The sequence below is a fragment of the Vidua macroura genome, chromosome 6, assembly GCF_024509145.1.
Source record: "Vidua macroura isolate BioBank_ID:100142 chromosome 6, ASM2450914v1, whole genome shotgun sequence".
NCBI lineage: Eukaryota > Metazoa > Chordata > Aves > Passeriformes > Viduidae > Vidua > Vidua macroura.
The window spans coordinates 2,217,314-2,239,511 of NC_071576.1; the positions used below are offsets into that span (position 1 = coordinate 2,217,314).

The following is a 22,198-nucleotide window of genomic DNA, read 5'->3' on the forward strand; positions in this document are numbered from 1 at the left end:
GAACTTCTACAGCAGCTTTTGGAAGAATCTCCACTAAAGTTTTCACTTGGGCCTTTAAATTAACAGTAAGCTGTGTAAATTGATTTTTTTTTTCATGATTTGGATAATACTAAGCTCAAATTCAGCAAATTATTCACAGAGGAAATAAGAACAGGTTTCTACATTAAGAGCAGCATCACACAAACATTAGATAGGAAATTTGAGGTGACATGTTTTAGGAAGGAAGAGGGAAGTGTCAGCCTTGCCTCAAGTACAGAAACAAATTTCTTTGCTATTTGATTTTCATCTGAAGCCATATGTGAATTATGACTAAGCAAAATGTGCTTCAGAGAGCAGATGTTTGTCACACAACTTGCTCATGAAAGATGAGGTTAAACATCAGAAGAGGTTAATTCTTCTAGTTTCAATTAGTTTTCTCTGTTGCTACACATCCATAAGTTGTTTAAAATAAAATAAATTCAATGAAATAGTGATAAAGGCCCACAGTCAACACTGATTGAAAAGTACCTCCATTAACTGATCATCCAGCTTGACTTGCTTTTTTCTCAGCCCTTCGTTTTCTGAGCTGGTTTCCAGTTCACGTTCAAGAGAATTCATCTGACTGATCTATGAGAGACAAAAAGTTTCTTTAGAAAAGCAGCAATTTCTCATTTCACTTGTTTTTCCCCTTCACGAACCACTGAATACCAAGACAACTCAAGTCTAAAAACCAGGAGTATTTGGAAAAGTGCTTTGCTACAAGAGCTGTCTCACAGCAGAAGCACAGAGCCCTGTCAGCTCCTCCAGACACAGATCTGTGAGAGGCAAAGAGCACAAAATTCAGAGCAGAAGAAGAAAGTTATCTTAGCTGAGAGGCTGGTGTAATTCTGTACCTTTCAAACCCAAGTTGCATTGAAAATTAGCTCAATGACTGGTTTAATTTTTACAGCTGATAGGTGTAAATTAATGCACTGTCCACAGATTTGGGAGTTTTATCGGCGAAAGATTTCTTTTAGGGAAGAACGGAGACTCAAGGCAGGGACTGATCATTGCCTGTCCATGTTCAACACTTGAAACACAGCTTATCCCTTGAGCTTCTGAGAGATGGGAACTACTGCACTGATTTGTGTGTTTACCACCCAAAACTCACCTTCCTGTTTGCAGATGACAACTCCTTCTGAAGCTGTTCACACTCTCTCTTCAAGCTCAGCTTCTCCTGCTCTATGGCTTTGACAATCCCTGCCTGGCTTTGGTGCTTTTGGTGCTTTAGGGAAAGGATTGTGGATTCCAGCTGTCGGACCTGAGGAGATCAGAGATGAACAAATGGGAAAAGCTGTTCCAGATAGTTCCACTTCATCTAAAAGACCAGTTGATTTTGGAATCACAGAATCCCAGGATGGTTTAGGTTGGAAAGGACCTTAAATCCCAACCCATCCCACCCCTGCCACGGGCAGGAACACCTCCCACTATCCCATGCTGCTCCAAGTCCTGTCCAAGCTGGCCTTGGACATTTCCAGGAATCAAAGGGCAGCCACAGCTTCTCTGGGTAACTCTGGGGTATTTTGGACATATTTGCTTTGATATCTTGGCCTTCTTTCCCTTTGTCCTCCCCATAATCCACTTATACTGCAAGCCAAGAAATTGAGCTTGCAGTTCTCCCAAGAACGTCAGGAATATTACCAATCTTTTTGTTAAATTGAAGTTGGCCTGAAATCTTGGACAAGGACTACCAGGACTGTATTTTAAAGAAAAGAAATATCCTGAGAGTGTTGTGGAGTCTCATTCTCTGGAAATATTCAAAACCTGCTTGGATTGTGATCTATGCATTGTGGTCTGAGTGTCCTGCAGAGCTCCCAACCCAGCCCTCCTGTGATCTGCCAGCTTGCCCAGCTTACCTTTTCCCTGGAGTGAGCCAGGTCTGTTTTAGTGCTCTGCACTTCCCTCTGCAGCCTCTCGTTCTCCTGCCTGAGCAGCCTCTGCTCCTGCTCCAGCTCATCCCAGTGGATCGGCCCCCGCTGGTCCTGCAGCCCTGAGGGAGGCACAGCCACTTCCAGAACCCGGTTCTTAAGACAGACAGAATTGCAGGGTTAGGCCTTCAACAAAGAAGCAGACATTTGCTCTGTTCAGGTGGGTTTTAGGTGGATTTTCAGTAAGTGCAGGCTCCAAAGTTGCAGCATTCCCATCTCCCTCCCAGCCCACTCACTGTTTCCCCTTAAGAAATCAAATGTGCAAATCCCAAGTGCTTCCCTCTACTAAAATCATGGATAATAGCTGTGTGCACAAGGAGTGCACAGAGTTCAGCAACACAAAAAAAAACCAATTCATGCTCTCTTTGGAGCCAAACAGAACTCAGTATTATATATTATGCACTAATAGCTGTAATTTAGCTCCTGTTGTACAATTCTGAAACAGCCTCTTTTCCACGTGGACATTAAATATTCCTTAATTACATGGCAAACAAGCCAAATTAGTAACTGAATTCATAACAGCAATCCCAAGACTGCTGTCTACAACCTCCTTCAGTTACAAATCCTCATTAGCTGAGAGGTTGGTATAATTCTGTACCTTTCAAACCCAAGCTGCACTGAAAATTAGATCCTCTACCAATGACTGGTTTAATTTTTATAGTTGATAGGTGTAAATTAATGCATTGTCCACAGATTTGGGGGTTTTATTGGTAAAAGGTTTCTTTGAGGGAAGAATGGAGACTCAGGAGAGGGACCGATCATTGCCTGTCCACGTTCAACACTTAAAATACAGCTTTTAAAAATCAGCTTAAAACCTGCACATTATATCCAGTATACAATAATTACAGCTGCCTCCTGGGATGCCTGAAGCCCTCTACCTTTTCACTGGTGCTCTGCAGCTGTTTGTGCAATGCCATCACTTCTTGTTTCAGACTTTCCTTCTCCTGCTGTGTCACCTGCAGGTCGGATTTCAGCCTGGACATTTGGAGGTTGGTGCTCTGCAGAGTTTCATTGAGGCTCTGAACCTGGAAGGAACAGGAGCACAGCTTGGCTTTTGCTGGATCAAGGTTCCCTGTGTGGATCAGGTATCCCAGGTATTTAGGATCTCTGATGGAAGGAGTGAGGTTAAAACGTTGATTTCCTCCTTTGAAAATGTTAAATTGAGTTTATTGCTATCCACAAGTCCCTGACAGGAAGGTGGAGCTGAAGGGGGTCAGGCTCTGCTCCTGGGGAGCAAGGGACAGGATGAGGAAACAGCCTCAAGGTGTGTCAGAGGAGGTTGAGATTGGATATTAGGGAAAATTTCCTCATGGAAAGGGTTTTTGAGCATTGGCACAGCTGCCCTGGGCACTGGTGCAGTCCCCATCCCTGAAGGGATTTAAAAGCTGGGTGGATGTGGCACTTGGGGACATGGGGCAGAGGTGGCCTGGGCAGCACTGGGGGAATGGTTGGACCCAATCTTAAAGGGATTTTCTATCCTTAAAACTATAATTCCAAAGATTTTCCAACTTTCTGTTCCAAACTCGCAGCCACCCACTTTGAATAGAGCCACAATGCTGCATTCACCAGAAAGATCTTCCAGCCCTGAGCATTTACTGTGATAATCCTGGAAAGAAGCTTTCCCTTGAATTGTTTATTCTTCCTGGCAGGAATTCTTCCTACTCCAGGAATGCTCAGCCAAGCAGGGAACCACTTGATCCCATCCCTGCCTGGGGAAGGATGAGCCTGCACCAGGACAGAGGAGCCACAGCAGAGTCTCTGCAGCATTTTAGGAATCACCAGGCAGAGGGAATTGGCAAAAATTCTAACTTGGCTGTAGAGAGAAAAACCCCTCATTGTGTGTTACAAGTTTCCTTTTGTCCTTTAAGAACCTCCCTTTGAAAGCCCCTCAGGCAGCCATTCTCAGCTGCATGGCATCAGGAGGGGGCTTTCATGACAAAAAGCACTACAGGAGATGATCAAAATGCTTTTATCCAGGGTTAGAGCATAAATCAGTGTTTCATACCTTGTCCTGGGAGAGGCTGAGCTGTGCTTTCAGTGCCTGACTCTGCTGCTCCCAGGATTTCTGCTCCTGCTTCAAGCTGCCCATTGCACTCTCCAGGCAGCTGACTTGAGCTACCTGCAATGAGATTACATCAGGAATCCTCACTCAGGAATTTGGTTTTGACTCAGTTTGACTTCACGGGTTACCCTAGAGGGAGTTAAAGCTAAGAAAGGAAGGAAGGAAAATGCAGGAAAGCAAAAAGCCCCTCAGTTCCCTAAATTTCCACACAATGGGATTATTATTTACAGTGTGCAGACTGCTCTGCTCCAGTTCAGAGTTACAGTAGGTTAGAGATGCAATAAAAGTCCAAGAACACTGTCTTCCTTGTTCTGCTGCAGTATTTATATCCAGGCCTCTCTTCCTTGCAATGTTTGGAATTTTCTACATAATCAAATTACAGTAAAGCTGTGCTCCAGAATTTAAGCTTTCCTCTCTAAGACCAGCTAGGGGAAAAAAAAAAAAAAAATCCAAGCAGTGGCAATTAAGCCTTTATTTGGCTTGAGGGTGAGGGAAAAAACATCCAGAGAAGTTTTACAGGTTGTGGTGATACAGATACAGGAATTTTAACAGCTCTTTACAGCACATAGTGATGTGGATTTGCAGTCCTTTCTTACCTTATCAATGCATCTCTTCAGTTCCTCACTCAGGGCTTCTTTCTCTTCCTGCAGCTTTTCATTTTTAGTGATTAAACTTGAAACTTCATTTTGAAGGTCAGCGAGGTCAGGACATCTGGGCAGCTGTGGGAAAAAAAAACCCTCACAGTTGCATTTTTATGCTGTCACAGAATTTGGCATGAAAATCAGGGGTTTGGGTTGGAAGGTCATCAAATTCCAGTCCCTCTGGAATAAGCAGGGACACCTTCCACTATCCCAGGTTGCTCCAAGGTGTCCTTGGACACTTCCAGGGATCCAGGAGCCTGTGCCAGGGCCTCCCCACCCTCACAGGGAAGGATTTTTCCATAATATCCCATAGAAATCACCGTGTGTTAAAACACACCAAGGGAAAACCACTGCACTGCTGACTTCCAATCCTTTTCCCAACTGCCCCAGTGCTTTATCACTGCCTTTCCTCATTCCATCTCCTGTAATTACACTCCAGCCACAATCCACTCCTTTCTGAATAGGCCTCAGCTGCTTTTGCTTTTTAACACCATTATCTACCCTGAGCACTGGGTGCCTCAACTGAGTGTTTTACACTGTGCAGAAAATGACTTTATGGAGCCCTAATCAGGGAACTGACTCATTTGAAGCCTTCCTTATCTGTTTTTATTAGCATATATTTACAGCCAATTGAACTGTGCTTGTACAGGAGATAACTGAGCTCTCCAGGAAATTATCCTCAGACGTTGTGAGACTCCCATATCTCCAGATGGGTTTAGCAACAGGAATTCTCCCTGACAGGACATGCTGGAAGAGCTCATTCCTTAAATGGAGCTAAAGTGGGTTATCTGCAGTTAAACAGGGAAGTGTTCTCCTGTGGATCCCATTTGCCCTGTCTATTCCTTGATTAGAGCTTTAAATCTTAATCTTGACCAGAGCTTCTCTTTGTAGATCCACTACTCCCAAAAATCTTTTGGCAAAGTCTAAGTGAACCCAACCTTATTTGAAGAATTGTGTGTTGCACCTGGAAACTGTTTGAAGAAGAGATACATTCCCTTACTTTTATGACCTTTCTTTAAAGAAATCAATTATTTCCACCTCTTAATTTTCATCCATTAAGAGATAGTGAAAAAATATTATACTCTAATAGAATCCCAGAAGGGTTTGGGTTGGAAGGGACCTTTAAAGGTCATCAAGTTCCAATCTCTCTGGAATAAGCAGGGACACCTTCCACTCTCCCAGGTTGCCCCAAACCCTGTCCAACCTGCCCTTGGACACTTCCAGGGATCCAGGGATAGCCACAATAGGATGCCATACCTGTTTTGTCTTCTCCAGCTCCTGCTTGAGGATGTGGTTCTCCTGCTCCAGTAGATGAGCTTGAACCTTCATTTTTGACAAATCCATCTCCAAGGACGACACCATATTTGATGACTGCAAAAAATAAAAGGCTCAGATTTCAATTTAGGAGAGTCACAGAGCAAAGTTTAAGCAGAGGATGCTGCAGCCCCTGGATCGAGCTGAGATGACACTGGATGAACAACAGCCATGCTGGAAAGTGCAGGGAAATATTTGGCATCACAAAGCTGTGTTTTCAAGACAAACCTGCACATTTTTCCCTCCTGGCTTTTGGCTGCTGCTGTGTTTAAGCCAGCACTTAGCAAAGCTCAGCTTTGAAATCCCATCACAGGACAGGGATGCCAATTCCAAAGCCCCTGAAGTCCAAATGTCCTACCAAACCCTGTACCTCGATTTTGGAGTTTTCCAGTTCCTCTTTCAGCAGCAGCCTCTCCTTTTCCCATTCTTCCAGGGTACACTTCCCCTCTTCCCTCTCCTTTTGCTTGAGCACCCTTGCCAGCTGTTGATTGAGATCCTGCACATCTGCTTGGTTTTTGGAGTTCCTCTGGCTGAGTTCTGTATTTTCGGAGTCCAGCTGTTGGTTCCTGGTCTTCAGATCAGCCACCTGAGTGGGGACAGCAGTGATTTTACACCAGGAAGGAGATTTTGGATATTTCCTTTCTATTAAGGTCTGACAAGTCTCACTCTGACAAGTGACTCCAAACAAATAATTTGTCATAATTGGCCTTAATTAGAGACCAGTCATATCAGTCACCCAACACAGCACACTTTGCCATGCTGGTGAGGATTTTGAGGGTTATCCTAACAGATTATTCTGAGCAAGTATTTTCCTAAGTAATACCAAGATGGCATGGATGTAAAAGGTAATTAATCCCTTTATTTCACCCATTATAATAAGCCACCCCTAAAATAAAAGTAGCAGCCACATGGATACAACTGGCAGAATTCCTAGACCAAGCCAGCTGGGAAATAAGTAGAGGTTGAATCACTGTCTCTATTTCCCATGGGCTACTGCAGAGAATTGCAGAAAAACTACAAAACAAAAGGTTTAAACTTTGTATTTCTACAAAATAAACTTTCCAAGTTGACTGTGGAAAGTGCTCTCAAGCCTGTAAGGTGGACAATTACAGCTTTTGTCTTATGAGCAGGTCAAGCAAGCCTCAAATCAATCCCAAAGAGGCAATTAAGCAGTCATCAAAACATTTAAATTTATAAAATGCTCGTTTGCTGCTGTCTTTGTGACTATCCAAGGAACAGCTTTGATGCAGGGATGGTTTCTACAGAGAAGGTTCTGGGCTCAGGCCACACACCTGCTTTTTCAGGTTGTCCACCATCTTCTGCACAGCCACCTTCTCCTTTCTCACAGCCTCTATCTTCTGCCTATGGAAAAATGAAGGCTCATTAGCACTAAAATCAATTATCAATATACACAACTGCAAGATTGCACAGGAGGACATCACCTCAAGTTGTGCCAGGGGAGGTTTAGATTGGGTATTAGGAAATGTTTCTTCACTGCCCAGGGTAGTGGTGGAGGGGTTTAAAATCCATGTGGATGTGGCATTTGGGGACACAGGTCAGTGGTGGCCTTGGCAGTGCTGGGGGAACGGTTGGACTTGATCTTGGAGGTCTTTTCCATCCTTAATGATTCCAAAAATGAGCTTTTTTTTTTTTTTTAAACACCACCAGAAATGGTAATTGTGGATATTTTTAAATTTATTGCTTAGCATCCCTGTTCTGCATCAACTTGGCAAGTGCTCAGCCTCTCAAGGTGCCCCAAGTGGGTCTTTCCTAGAGGGGAAGAATAATCCCAGGATCATGGGTGGTTCTGCACTTGCCAAAGACCCAGCCACTGGAATAATCTGTCAGATGAGCCTCTCCCTGCCTTTGCTGAAGCACAAATAATTGCATCAGGTCAGCTCCCAAGTGTGTGTGTGTGTTACTGGGTCACCTCAATGCCTACAGCTAAACCCATGCCTGGCTCTGGGGATGGGCAGGACAAGCTGGGGCAGGGGAAAGGATGAGGAATAACCTGTCAACCTGCTGGATTTCCAAGAGCACCATGAAACAACCCCATTTTGGATCTGTACGGCACCTGACGCACAAAGGAGCTTGGAGAGGAGGGATGAACCCATTGTGGCTGAGCCACACAACAGCCTGAAGGCATCACAGGGTGCATTCCCCATGGAATTCTCACCTCATTTCTTCCCTGGATCCATTCAGCTCCCTGAGTTTCAGGCTGGAAGCACTCCCTTCCTCATTTAATAAAGTCACTTCGTTTTTCAGGACGGCGTTTTCCTCGCGGAGCTTCTCGGCCTCACACCTGCAGCAGAGACAGGAGACAAGTGAGAACAGTTCCTGTAGGACACCTGGAGAGGGAAAAGTCCCGCAAGTCAGAGCTACCTGTAATGCTTCAAAAACAAAGCTACAATTGCCTTGTTTTATGTACAAATGGTGTATTTATATTTCACGTGAATTCAGCAGGAGCGCTCCCCAGTTCGTTCAAAAAAACCCAAAATTTTACAACAAACTTTCAAAAAAACCAGGGCTTTTGAGGCATGTTTTTGAGCAGCTCAAGTGAATTAAAACCTAAAGTGTCACACTAATATTCTACATACTTTTCAGTTCTTAAGCTACAAATAACAACTGAACACCACAATATGCAGGTTGCCAGGAGAGTGAGCTGTTTCTCCAACTGGAATTCAGAATTCTGGGAACAGCACGGTTGGAAAGTGCCTTTTCTGTCCTCAGGAGACTGCACAGAAATAACTTAGTCATGGTGGGACACCTCAAAGAACAATTTCCTGCAGGAAACTGGTGCTGAACAATAATTGAACCACTTGTAGCCACTTTATCCATATAAAAAAAAGCAATCCTTGCTGGAATACAGCAGTTAAAAAAAGTAGGTAAAACCTGTGATGAGTATAATATAATGAATATATGTTTTATAACTATATTTACCATACCCCACTCCTGAGGCATTCCTAAGTGGGAAAAAAAGTCCCTATAATTCTCCAATATTAACTTAAACACTAAGAAAAATAGAAGCACTTTTAGCATTTCAAATCACCATAATTCTACAGCATTCACCGAAATACTGAGGAAAAACAGGAGCAATTTTAGCCTTGTGAGCAACATTCAGCTCTAGAAGGGAACCAACCGAGTGAAGTGAATATTAGTAAAAGCTACAAAGCACTCTGGAAGTGTTACCATGGATTTTGGACATGGAAATACAATGGGTTTGTGCTGGAGGACGAGCTACACACGGTGACGGTGACATCCACAGACAGGACAGCTGGCAGGTGCTCCTGCTTAGGTGGCGGGCACAGAGAGGAGTAAGTCACACACAGTTACTTATTCCAGTGGTCTTTATCCACGATTAGAGGAGTTAGGAGTCCAGGGCACTGTTTGCTACTCAGAGTTAAATCAGAGTTAAAGTAGGGTGGTTAAAGGAGCAGCCAAGGCAGCGCTGGGTTAGTGGCTAACGTCGCGTTACGTTACCTCAGCAGGTCAACCTTCTGCTGCAGCTCAGTGCACGTGCTCTGCAAGCCCTGGGTCACTGCCTTCCTCTCCTCTGGGTCACCCAGAGCTTCCTCCTTCACCTGAGGCTTGGGCTCCCTCATTCCTGCTTTTCCCACTTGTGTCGCGGCGCTGTCGCTTTGGGGATTCTTGTCCTGCTGGCCCGTGAATGCCGTGGGATGTTCTTCCAGCTTCCCACCTCTCGTGTCACTGAGCACATCTGCATTTCCTTGAGCATCTTGTTCTTGGACATCTTCCAATTCTTTAACTTGCACAAGGAATTTGGTGTTTTCATCTTCAAACTTTACCCTTTTCACCTCGCTTTCTTCTTGTTCACAACAAAGCCCTCTCAGCCTACGCAGGTTGTCCTCCAGCACTCTATTTTTTTCAATTAACTGCATCACTTCAGCTTTCAGATCCTCATTTTCTATCTGAATTTCTTCTTGCAGTGACAGAAGTTCAGCCTGTGCCATGGATCTGTCTTCCAGCTCTTCCATCCTTTTCCAAAGTTGAGCTATTACGCTCTTCAGGTCACCGTTTGCTGCCCCAGGAGTGTGATCCAGCATGAGAGAGTCTTCACTCAGTTCTTCAGCCCTCTCCAGCTCCACCTGCATCTTCAAAGCATCAGAAACAAACCCTTTATTTCTGGGAGCTATTCTGTGATTTAGCAGATGAACCTTCTGCTGTTTGACATCATTGTATAGCGCTTTTGGTCTGGGAACTTTCTCCAGATCTCTCTTTTTTGGCAGCAGAGGCACCCAAGGAAGGTTCTTGTCACAATCCTGGTTGCCATCAGCATCCAGAGCTGCTTGACTTCCCTGGATCCAACACCCCTGTGCCTCAGGGTGGCCACCAGCTCTGGCTTTCACACATCCCTCCTCCAAATCCCAATCTGTCTCTGACATTTCTTCCAGGTCTGTAGTATCAGCCTCCAGAGGTGGAAGGACACTGAAATCTGCTCCCACGGCTACATCTTGACAATCACTGGGATCTATTTCCTCTGGTTCTGAGCCAGACTGGGAGCAGCTGGGACTGGGAGGTTGCAGCTCCTGCTCTGCTGCTTCCAGCCGGTGCTGCAGCCTCAGGATCTGGGCAGCCATCCTGACATTCTCCTTCACTGCCTGCTCGTGCACCTTCTGCAGGCTTTGGAGAACATCCCCATCATCTCCCAGAGGAGCAGCACCAGGAAAAGCAGCGATTTGGCTCTTGGCTTTTGCATACTCACTCTCCAGGACCCTGTAATGGCTCTGCAGGGCAGAAAAACTCCGTGTTTCCCACTGCAATTTCTGTATTTTCCCTCGGAGGTCTGAGACTTCCAAACCCATCTCAGCCTTTTCTGTCTCTGCTCTTTCACAAATGTCTCTGTTTAAACTCTCCAAAGCAAGAAGTTTGGAATTGAGCTCTTCTTTCTCTCGCTTATACTCACTGTCCAGTCTCTCCAGCTTTTCCCTAACCAGTTTCCCATTTTGCTCCACTGTGGATATATGTTCATCTTTGTCCTTTAGCTCTTTTTCATGGTCATTTTGGAGTTGGCTTATTTTCTCCTTCATCTTTTCCTCTTGCTCCTGGGCAGCATTCCTCAGCTCTCGCAGCTCCTTCTCCAGCTGCTCCCTCTCACACACCAGCTTGTTCACTTCTTCCTTGAAATTCTTCTCCAGGAGATCCTTCTCCTGGCTCAGGGCAGAACAAACAGCCTTCTCACTTGCCAGGCTTTCCTTCAGCTGCTCGTGGGCTTCAGCGACCTCCTGAGCAATTTCATCCCTTTCAAACTCCCACTGGGATTTCTCCTCTCTTCGCTGCTCAGCAAGTTCCTGCAGCTCTCGCTGGTAACGTCCTTCCAGACTCTGGAGGGTTTCTTCATATTTATTCACAAGTGTTTGTGTGTCCACAGAAAACTGAGTTTGTGCATGAGATGCTCTTCTGTTATAGTCACTTGCCATTTTTTTCCTAGACATGGTTAACATAAGATATTACTAAACTACCTCAGAGATTAAAGTGGCTTTTTAGGCTGAATATAACAGGTTGGAAATTTACTTTTTTTTTTTTTTCCACACCCACTATTGGATGGGTGTTTCTGGGAGCTGTAAGTTAAATTCGAGGCAATTTAGTGAAACCTCAAAAAGAAAAACTGCCTTGGAAAAGCGCAACAACTCATGAAATGTAGTCAGAAAAGGTTTAGTGTGCAATACGTGCCCTTCAGTTCCTGTGCTCAGATTTTGGGGGGGGCAGATGCTCTCACCCCCATCACCCCAGGGTGGCTTCAGTTTCTTTTGACACTCCACGCTGGCTAAAAGCACTTCCCTGCCACACCCCTTTCCTCCTTCAGCAAAGAACTCTGAAAACCCACGAGTTTTAAAGGGATTTGTGGAGCACAGGGATCCCGAACAGAGCTCGAGTCAATCACTCCTGGTTATGCTTTAACCCTGTTGCTGCCTCTGGGCGAGCTAAAAACGAATCTAAATCTGCTTGAGAAAGGTCAGAAGAGAAGAAAGCCTGGAGAGCAGCCCAGTGCTGTGGAACAGAGCAGGAACAGCACTGGACAGTCAGGACACTTGGAATTCCCCACCAGGGAAGTGTTTCTGCGCTAGGTTCACCCTGCTCAGCACACTGTCCCCAGCAGGGGTGACACTCACCTTTCCTCCTCCAGCTCCTGCTCGTGCTTCCTCAGCAGCTCTTCCCGGAGCTCCTCCTTCTCCAGGGCGTGCACCTCTGCCAGCCTCTTCAGCTGCTCCTGGAAGCCACGTTCCAGCTCCCCCTTCTCCTCCTGCAGACCCTGCACCAGAACTCGCATCTTTTCTTCCACCCAGACACTGTTTTGGATCAGCTCCTCCCGTTCTTGCCTGAACTTCTCATTCACCTGCTCCAGTCTGGCCCTGACATCATCTTCATGCTCCTGCCTCAACAGTTCCTGCAGATTGGCTTTCTCCTCATCGAAATGCATCTGTAATTTGTTTTTCTCCTCGTTGTATTTACAGTCGAGCTTCTCCTGCTGCTCCCTGAACGCTGCTGCCTCTCCCTGCAGCTCAGCTATTTGATTTTTAAGGCCAGTGATCTGCTTTTCCATGACATTCATCTCCTCAGCATACTTCTGCCTCATATCCTCTTGCTCCTTTTCCCAGCAGGCTTTTGTCTCATCCAGCTGCTTTTCATAATGGCTCACCTGCAGAAGGGAAAATGGGATGGATTTGTTCATTTTCCACAGGATATTCTACAGGGATGTTTTCCTCAATGTTTCCATCCAGTTTTGTATATTCATTCTACTGAATATTTTGATTTACACTTCAGTAGCTTATATTTATTTCCCTGCAAAGAATGCATAAGTGCTCAGCTTTATTTCTTACTGGGATCATAGAATCCCAAGTTGGTTTGGGTGGGAAGGGGACCTTAAAGACCATCTCATTGCAGCACTTACTGTGTCTTCAAGCTCCTGTTTGAGGTGATGCAGATCCCTGTGGTGTTGCTCCTTCATCTGCTCAATGGCCATTTCTGCCTCTATGCTCATATTTAATGGGTTGCAGTCTTCTGAACCGAGTCCTTTAGAAATAGCAATCAAGTAATAATTTATATAACTATAAAAACATTAATTATACAATACATAAATAGATAATAGTTCTCAAAAGAATTATTTCATCAGTTCAAATTTGTTGAGCAGCTCTCAAACTCCCATCACAAATACCACCAAGTAACTGCAAACTTCCATTTCAGCTTTAAATTTGGTTCAGCAGTCATAGTCCAAATTAACATGAAACACCAAATTAGAGGTGGTGACCAAGACTCACTGGGAAGGTTTTCATGGAACGACCTCTAAGATGTTATAAACACCTGCAGCCCAGATCTCAGCCCTACAGGAGGGATTGTTTTTACCTTGGTCAGGCTCAATCCCGCTGTTGCCGTGACTCTTCATGTCAATGTCCAACTCCTCTGACAAGGAATTTTTCAGGGCAGGCCTGAGCACTCTGCCTTGGGCACGGTACTCCTGCAGCTCCGAGTGCAGCTCATCAATCTGGTCCTGCAGCTCCTGACAGGGAGGGCAACAAAAAATGCTGAGTGAAAAGGAGCCAAGGCTGCTGAGCATCGACCCAGTCCCAGCACAGGACATTTAGGTGGGAATTACAGCACAGAAAGACTTGTCAATAACCCAGAGTGCCACAGTCTAACAAGGGGGAATGGCTTCCCACTGCCAGAGGGCAGGGCTGGATGGGATATTGGGAAGGAATTCCTGGCTCTGAGGGTGGGAAGGCCCTGGAATAGAATTCCCAGAGAAGCTGTGGCTGCCCCTGGATGTCCAAGGCCAGGTTGGACATTGGGGCTTGGAGCACCCTGGAATGGTGGAAGTTGTCCCTGCCCATGGCAAGAGGTGGGACAAGATGGTTTTTAAGGTCCCTTCCAATCCAAACCATTCTGGGAGATTCTCTGATAATTCTACCATACCAAACTCTCAAAGGTGAAGGTTTAACAGGAGCTCCAGGGAGCTTTCCCTTTATTCTTTCTTCCTGTGACCTTTTATTAAAAACCAGCTTTAGTAACATTTCCAAGCAGTTGGGAAATGCCTCCTCAAACACCATCTACTTGAAAAATCAAATCATAAGCAAAAGATCAAATTAGGAAAGAGATCCCCTCATTACTGTATTTACCATCTGGTCCTTCCTCCTGCCTGCCAGAGGAACATCCTGAGGGTTTGTGCCAAGAGCTGTGCACTCCACTCCAGGAACAGCAGTTACTGAGGAAAACAACTCCCTGAATGTGCAAACACAGAATCCTGCAGGTCTGAAAGGCCCGGGGAGTGAAACCTTGAGTACTGATTTATATCTGCCATCCTCAAAAGGAGTAAAATCAGCTGCATTTCGAGAAGTATCAGTTCAACTCCTATTTCTAGACAATTTTTGCTTTTAAACTGCAGCTTCCTAAGAGAGCTGCTGTGCTGTTTCCAATCCAACATCAAAGGCAGCCCTTTATTGAATAGAAATGATCCTGCAGAACAGATCACATAATTACAAAATGGTTTGGGTTGGAAGGGATTCCCAAGATCATCCCATTCCACCTCCTGCCATGGCAGGGACACCTTCCACTATCCCAGGGTGCTCCAAGCCCCAACCAACCCAGCCTTGGACACTTCCAGGGATCCAGGGGCAGCCACAGCTTCTCTGGGCAACAGATGAGCTGGTACCTCTGCAGATATCAGCAAGTAGATGTGTAAATAGGAAACCTGCAGGCTCACCCTAAAGTCTTTTAAGTAACACAAGATGGAAGAGAAAGCAAACTTTTTATTCTCAGGTTTATTTAAAAAAATATATTTGTGGTCTGAAAACCAGCAAAATGTGGGTGTATCTTATTTCTCCTCTAAGTTCCTGCAACTCTGAATTCACAGGGCTCCATGGACCCTCTCCCAGCCCACCCTGGGGGCACTTCACCCTCTTAGCTCAGCCAGTTGGTTCTGTGGGAAGAGCTTTGCAGCCTGCCTTGTGCTGCCACTGGCAGTGAGGATGTGGCACTTGGGGACATGCTTAGTGCAGGGCTTGGCAGTGCTGGGGGAATGGTTGGACTCAAGCTGAGAGGGATTTTCCAGCCTAAATGGTTCTGTGATGTTCCTGGTGGACACATGAGCCAGGTCTCAGCTCCACTTACCCTGCACTGCTGCTCGTACTCGCTCCTCATCTGGGCCAGCCTCTCCTCCTGCAGGAAAAACTCTGCACTGGTGGGATCCAGGTCACCAAACTGGAACACAGGAATGGAATAGCCAGTTATCCACCCACCCTGCAGCCCTGCTCAGGACAGCATGGATGCCATTCCAAGCAGTCCTGCAGCCTGCACTCCCTCTCTCTCCACTCTGGATTTTTATTTTAAACAAAGAAAGTCTGCTTTCCTCCTAGAAGGGAATGAGTAGCTTCCCCAAAAAACCTGTCTGCCATCTAGCACACCTCTCAGGCTCATTCTGATTCCAGATCACAGCTTCCTACCTTAGCATATGCACGTCTCAGGGTGGTAAATAATCCCAAGCTTTAAAGAAGGCTGGAAATCCCAATATTTGAACCTTAGGCTATGGCTGCACAAACTTAAACATCTTTGGAGAAGCTGATATTCTGAAAGTTTAATGTAATACAGCCAAGCACAGCTGTTCACCTCGATTTTCACCTAATTCCAGCAGTGATGCCATGTAAAACCTCACTCCTCCTGCATCATCTTCCCTGGCAAGGACCTGCAAGTTGGGCCCATCCAAAACTCTGTGCTGAGAGGGGAAAAAAAAAAAAAATCCCTGCTGATCTGCAGGATGATTGCTTCATTCTAAGGCTCCCTGCTTTAATTAGAATAAAATGACAGCTAAGGTGGAATATCTGTATTTTCCTTAGCTGGAAGGCAGTCCATGTTGCCAAGGCAGGCTGTGCCTGGATAATGTGGATAGAGACCCCAGGAGCCTCTGGCTATGAGTTAAACTGGCAGCTAGAATGTAGCAACTTAGAAGTGATTTAATTCTGAAGCCCCACTGGGAAAAGGAGGATTTACCTTCTCAGCCAGGACATTTTCCAGGTTCCTCTGCAGTTTGCTTGCCAGACTTTCACACTCGGCCAGTTTTTCTCCCGTTTCCAAGAGCTCGTTTTCCAGGCGGCTGTTTTCCTGGACCAAACAGAAAAAAAAACAAAAAAAACCACAACAGATCACCCCTTGGAGAAGGAAAAATCAGCAGGTGTTAACTCATCAAAATAAGGGCAACTCCCAATCAAGCCAGAGCACGACACCATTCCAAGCTTCAGGTGATGACAGGAATTATGAATCCATTCACACACAACCCACTCCTGCCACGGCAAGTGTGAACACTGGATTTTGATAAATTATCAAAAGGCTTAAGAGCAAGTTTGCTTTGGATGGTTGGTTTGTTTTTAAAAGAGGATTTTAAACCCGATCAAGATGTTTTATGAGCTCGACAGCTCATCTGAGAGCTGTGCACACACACACACTCTGCACGTGATGGCAGCAGAGATCTGAACTGGAGGTTAGGAATCCATGAACAACCCACCGAGGTGCCCCAAACACCAATTCTCATGGAATCTGAGGTGAGTACTTCTCAATGTAACAACACAGTAAGAAAAGGTCAGGGCAGTTTCAGGTTCACCTTTTCTCCAGGATAGTTTTGTTGCTTTGATTGGCTTGTCACAGGTCTCCATAAAGTGGATAATAAATCTTCTGGACCTTGAGATCTCTGAAGTTGTTTTGGGTTTTGCTGAATTGTCTCTCTGGTTACTGTTGGACATTCATACACTAGTACAGTCCTCATCTATGACTGTGTTGGTAAAAGAATGATTAAGGCTAGACAGGGCCTCTATCTTGCTGCTTCAATGACTTTTGGCTAAGTCATAGCTAAACATAGCCCAGAACTCATCCTTTCAACACGGACTGCAGGAGTCACTCCCCCTGCCAGAGCATTCCTGTTTTTTGGGGGGAAATCCTGGCTATGTTTAGTCCCTGTTACCTTCAGGGCCAGGGCCAGGCGGTCCCGGATGTAGTTCTCATCCATTTTCAGCTTTTCAATCTCCTGCTCCAGCTCCAGCCTCTGTTTGTTGGCCTGCTGCAGGATCTGCTCCCGCTCTCTGCGGAGCTCGTTCTTCAGAGCGGCGATTCGCTCCTTGTACTCCTCATCCAGCTTCCTGCCAGGGGTGGGGACAGGAGCTCGTTAGAGCAAGAGGGTGACAAATACTGCTGGGGGTGAAGCTGGGTGGCCACCGAGTCCCTGCAGTGCTGCCCAGGAGGAGGGATGGGTGATCCAGATGCCCTACCTGAGGTTGTACTCGTTGCGGCGCTCGATGGCGGCGTGGTGATCGTCCACTTCCGAGGCCATCAGGGATTTCAGCTTCTCTGCCTTTTCCAGGTCCGACCGCAGCTTCTCCTTCTCCCTGGCCACCTGGTCAAACCTCTCCCTGGGCAGAGCAGGGCAGAGCCTGGATTAGGTCAGCCCTCACTGCTCCCCCAAAAAGGGGATTTGAAACATCAGAGAAGAAGCTTGGAAAGGTCTCATCAACTGGATTTAGTCACTGGATTTGAACCTGTACCCAAACAGCTCTGGACATGTCTTGGTGTCCCCACAGATCCTGAGACCTCAACACGTGAGACCCTCAGCTGTGGTCCAGCCCCCCAGTTCAAATCCTGAAATGGTTTGGGTTGGAAGGGACCTTCAAGACCCTCTTATTCCATCCTCTGCCATGGGCAGGGACACCTTCCACTGTCCCAGGTGACTCCAAGCTCTGTCCAAGCTGGCCTTGGACACTTCCAGGATCCAGGGGCAGCCACAGATGCTCAGAACACCCTGTGCCAGGGCTTCCCCACCCTCCCAGCCAGGAACTCCTTCCCAGTCTCCCATCCATCCCTGCCCTCTGGCACTGGGAGCCATTCCCTGTGTCCTGTCCCTCCATCCCTTGTCCCCAGTCCCTCTCCAGCTCTCCTGGAGCCCCTTCAAGCCCTGCAAGGGGCTCTGAGCTCTCCCTGGAGAGAGCCTTCTTCTTCAATAGAGAAACCTGCACAGGGAGTCCAGCACAAAGTCAAACTGTGATGACTTTCAAAGGAAAACCAGGGGGATTTTACGGTGGGTTTGTACCTCACCTCCACATCTTCCACATGGCAAATCTTCTGCAATGCCCCAGATCAGTTTGGACTAAAGGTTCTGAAGCTCCACCAGCCTCTGCCCTGAGCTGTGCATTCCTTGGCCATCAATGGCCACTGTGGACAGCAGTGACCACTCCCAGACTGGGAACAGCCAACTGCTTCCATTTTTTATTTTTCAGCTACATTTTTCTGCAATCCTTGGAGGTTTGCGTGTTTTTCCCAGGCAAAACAAGACAGCTGGAAAGTTTCTGAGCACTCCAACAGAGAACTGAGCCTTCCAGTGCCACCCCAGTGCCCCTGGGGAGCACCACCACCCCTCAGCTGCTCCCTCAGCTCCTGCTTGGCCAAGCAAAGCAGGAAGCAGCACATCCAGGCATCCCTGTGACTCACATCAAGTGCCTGATCTCTGTTTTGAAGCTGGCCAGGGCTGCCTGGTGGACCCCATTCTTGGTGATGAGGAGCTCGTTCTCCAGCGCCAGCGTCAGCTCCGTCAGGTTCACCTTCCCATCCAAGCTGAAGTCCAGAGCCTGTGGAAACAACGAGTCCTTTGAGCAGGGTGAGCTTCCTGCAGGAGCCTGGAGACATTTGTGCAGGGAGTGACAGGATAGAAGGAGCAGGCTCAGAAGAGATCTTTGCTGGCTAATTCATCTGTCACAAACGCCCCGAGGGCAATAAACCAGACACCTCTGCCACCTCCCTACAACAGAGCTGCTCTGGAGATGGGAAGTGTCCTGGCTGTGCTGCAAGACCAACAGGAAATTAAGGCCAGGACTGATGAATTGCACTAATTCCCTGCAGGATCTAACGAGGCCGGACTTCGCACGGATCAGCGCCTGCGAGGAGGTGGCTGGGGATGTTCGTGTCAAACAAAACCAGCTCTTGCAACAGAGGCAACACAGAAGCAGCCCTGCAGGAAGGGTTTGATGGTGAGGATCCCTCACCTCTCATTAAGCAAGTTATCATCAGCAGCTGCTTGGAATTTTGTAAAATCCCAGAATGGTTTGGGTTGGAAGGGACATTAAAGGTCATCCAGTGCCACCCCCTGCCATGGGCAGGGACACCTTCCACTATCCCAGGCTGCTCCAAGCCCAGGTGACTCCAAGCATTGAAGAAAGGCTTTTTCTTTCCCTGGAAGTGTTCAAAACCCATGTGGATGTGGCACTTGGGGATGGGGTTTAGTGGTGAACAAGGGCTAAGTTGGCAGCTGGACTTTTCCAACCTAACCCTGCAGAAGCACAAAGCAAAGCACTTGTGGTGGGGCTGAAACACTGCAGACACTGGAGAAACCACCCCAGTGACACCAGTACAAAGCAATTTTCCAGTGGAAAGCAATAAAGCGAAGGTGGACACACAAATCTGGTGAAGGTGGTCCCACCTTCTCAACCAGTGTGAGGTGATGGGTGGGTTTTAAATCCTGAGCCATGGCAGAGGTTATTCCAGCCTAGCTGTTCTCTACCCACATGGATATTTAAAAGCCAGGAGAATCACACTCCTCATCGCTGGGAATCCAGTGATGGTCACATGAAATTATCTTCTCCCACCTACAGCTTCTAATGAGATGGACAGAGATGGATCTATTCAGGTACTTGATTTCATCCCCATCACCCTTTTACTCTGTCTAATGGAACACTGAGGACTGGGCAGGGTTTCAAGTGCTGTCCTCCACCTCAGCAAAAGCAATAATTCAGGTCACCCCAGGGCTGAGAGGTTTGCAGGTGCAGCTATTCAGAGAGGAAAAGGAATTAAATTGCTTCCTAACAAATTTAGGTGACCTCTTCAAGCTGTGCTGGAAATCAGAGTGTATTTTTATCATTAGCTGCTTGTTCTCTGGGATGCACCATAAAGGAAATGACTGGAAATTTCCCAGAACTCTTGCCACTAGCACTGGGATGTTTTATAGAATTATAGAATGGTTTGGGTTGGAACAGATCTTAATGATGGTCCAGTTCCACTCCCTGCCATGGGCAGGAACACCTTCCACTAGTCCAGGTTGCTCCAAGCTCTGTCCAACTTGGCCTTGAACACTTCCAGGGATGGAACAGCCACAGCTTCTCTGTGGGAAGCTTTAAAAGGGGAGAAACCGGGGACTTTGGAAAGGACAAAAATAACTCAGCGTCCAACACAGGGAGAAAAAAAACACACATAACTGAGGGGGAGATGGAGCTGGGGGTTACCTTCAGGATCTCCTGGCTGTTCTCTATGCCCTCCTGGTGCCAGCAGTCCAGGACTCCCTCCACGCAGCCGTAGCCCATGCCATCATCCAGGCTGGAGAAGAGGGAGAAGCCGATGGTGCTGGGCATGGCCGAGGGCGTGGTCGTGCGTCTGCCGCTCTCGTCGAAGGACTGCGAGAGAGGATGAGGATGTGACAGGGCAAAGGCAGTGCCCACAGGGCTTTATCGACACAATTGCCCTAGCACTGCTCCAGAGATTAAGGATTAAGCTCTGTTTTTCCTCTCTGCCAAGCAAAACCCGGCGGGAGCGTCGCTGCTGACCTCACGGCACAAGCAGGCACTCGGGATTTAAAATAAATCCCAGGAGGAGCAATTTTTCAGAGCTGGCCTCAATGCTCCAGAAGGGTTTTCCACTGTTCATTTTTGGTTTGGAATGTCACTTTCCTTAAAACAGCTGCAGGGAGCACTTGTAAAGTGGTTTGGGTAGAGCCCTCAGCTTCCAGGCAAAGCCAGGGAGCAGATTTCAAACTCTCTCTCAGGAAAAAAAAGCAAAAGTTGGAGTAGAGATGTGGGACCTGCATGTCCCCAGCCTATCCCAGGCAGTGCATCCCTCTGCACCCAGTTTATACTGGGTGCCCCATCCTGGAAGTGTTCCAGGCCAGGCTGGATGGAGCTTGGAGCACCCTGGGATAGTGGAAGGTGCTCCTGCCCATGGCAGGGTGTTGGAACAAGCTTTAAGGTCCCATTTAACACCAACCACCCTGGAATTCTACAAGGCTCTACCATTTACACACTGCACTCCACAGATTGCCAGAGCCCTCTCCAAGCCCCAAAACTTTGAAGGGAGCCACGTCCCCTTTCCCATGAGGGTGTTCTCTGTTTTATCTCCTCCAAAAGAGCTTTTTCTGAGCAAGAATTTGAAATTTTGGAGCAGGGTATGCAGCAGCTCACTGCCACCACCTCCTGCCTCAAGCTGCCCCTGCAGGGACGAACACTGAGGAAGAGGAGGAGGCAGGCTGGGTGGGAATTGTTCAGGGATTCTCCTGCTCCTTTTGCCCCAGGATTCACCTCTCACTTTCTCACCTGCATGGAGAGGTGTCGTTTCAGCTGCCGGTACGGAGTAGATGCTGAAGGTGTGAGAGATTTCCCATTTCTAAACAGGCCATAAAAGAAGTCCTCTATGCTCATGGTCCCATCTTGCTCCAGGTTATGGAGCACCTCTTCAAGCACCTGCAAGGAGACAGAAATCATGTAAAAGGCCAAAAAAATCTGGCACAGAGCAAACGTCCTATTCCCAAGGCTCCAAAAAGAGCAAAGCAAGAGCTACCTGCTACATCAGCCTAACACATTTCCATAATCCTGGAAAACTGCAGGCACAATACACCGTGAAAAAAAAGCACCTGGTCATCTTGGAGCTGCTGTTTAATGAAGCAGCAGGAAAAAAAAAAACCACCTCATTTCATTCTGCTCCTGAGACAGTGTGACCTCAGGAATTCAGCCCGAGCTACTGAGACAGATGCCAAACCCTGAGCAACCTGAAGTGACCAGGCAAAAAATAAAACCCCTAAGACACTGCAAGGTTATCATAAATCTGTTTGATGCTTCAGGGCATGCTGCTTTCTCAAAAGTAGGACTGGAGATGTGCAGATTAGTCCCTCACTATTTCTTTGTCTGCAGTTTATCTTTTCCATTTTCTGCCTTAATACCCTGAAAACATTTCATTTTCAAGGAATACCTGCTCAGGAACTTGTTTTGTGGAGGAAATTAATACAAGCCATGTTATCTTAAGATGCAAAAAATCTGACTTTTTTAATAAAACTAAATCCTAAGTTGACAAGAGCCTTTTTTTGTTGTTAAAGATTTCATTTTCTCGTGGGCTCTTGCTGCAGGACAGAAACACCCACAGGCCTTCACAAAGTCAAAAGCAACCACCTGGGAATATTTTACCTATATTTGCTGTCTAGCTAGAAAATT

General features: G+C 46.8%; 1 protein-coding gene across 1 annotated transcript in view; it reads right to left on the reverse strand.

The window, feature by feature from the left end:
* Positions 1–22,198, reverse strand: part of NIN (ninein) — a 57,728-nt gene that overhangs the window by 12,607 nt on the left and 22,923 nt on the right. Inside the window, exons 7-27 of the mRNA XM_053979607.1 lie at positions 21,308–21,454; positions 20,228–20,395; positions 18,444–18,580; positions 17,231–17,371; positions 16,927–17,101; positions 15,963–16,073; positions 15,087–15,176; positions 13,326–13,479; positions 12,874–12,995; positions 12,095–12,621; positions 9,444–11,408; positions 8,140–8,265; positions 7,256–7,325; positions 6,334–6,549; positions 5,907–6,020; positions 4,605–4,727; positions 3,952–4,065; positions 2,825–2,971; positions 1,875–2,042; positions 1,130–1,279; positions 508–606 (exon numbers count right to left, since the gene is read on the reverse strand). Of these exons, the coding sequence (XP_053835582.1) occupies positions 508–606; positions 1,130–1,279; positions 1,875–2,042; positions 2,825–2,971; positions 3,952–4,065; positions 4,605–4,727; positions 5,907–6,020; positions 6,334–6,549; positions 7,256–7,325; positions 8,140–8,265; positions 9,444–11,408; positions 12,095–12,621; positions 12,874–12,995; positions 13,326–13,479; positions 15,087–15,176; positions 15,963–16,073; positions 16,927–17,101; positions 17,231–17,371; positions 18,444–18,580; positions 20,228–20,395; positions 21,308–21,454 (5,064 nt within the window). The remainder of the gene's footprint in view (positions 1–507; positions 607–1,129; positions 1,280–1,874; positions 2,043–2,824; positions 2,972–3,951; positions 4,066–4,604; positions 4,728–5,906; positions 6,021–6,333; positions 6,550–7,255; positions 7,326–8,139; positions 8,266–9,443; positions 11,409–12,094; positions 12,622–12,873; positions 12,996–13,325; positions 13,480–15,086; positions 15,177–15,962; positions 16,074–16,926; positions 17,102–17,230; positions 17,372–18,443; positions 18,581–20,227; positions 20,396–21,307; positions 21,455–22,198) is intronic.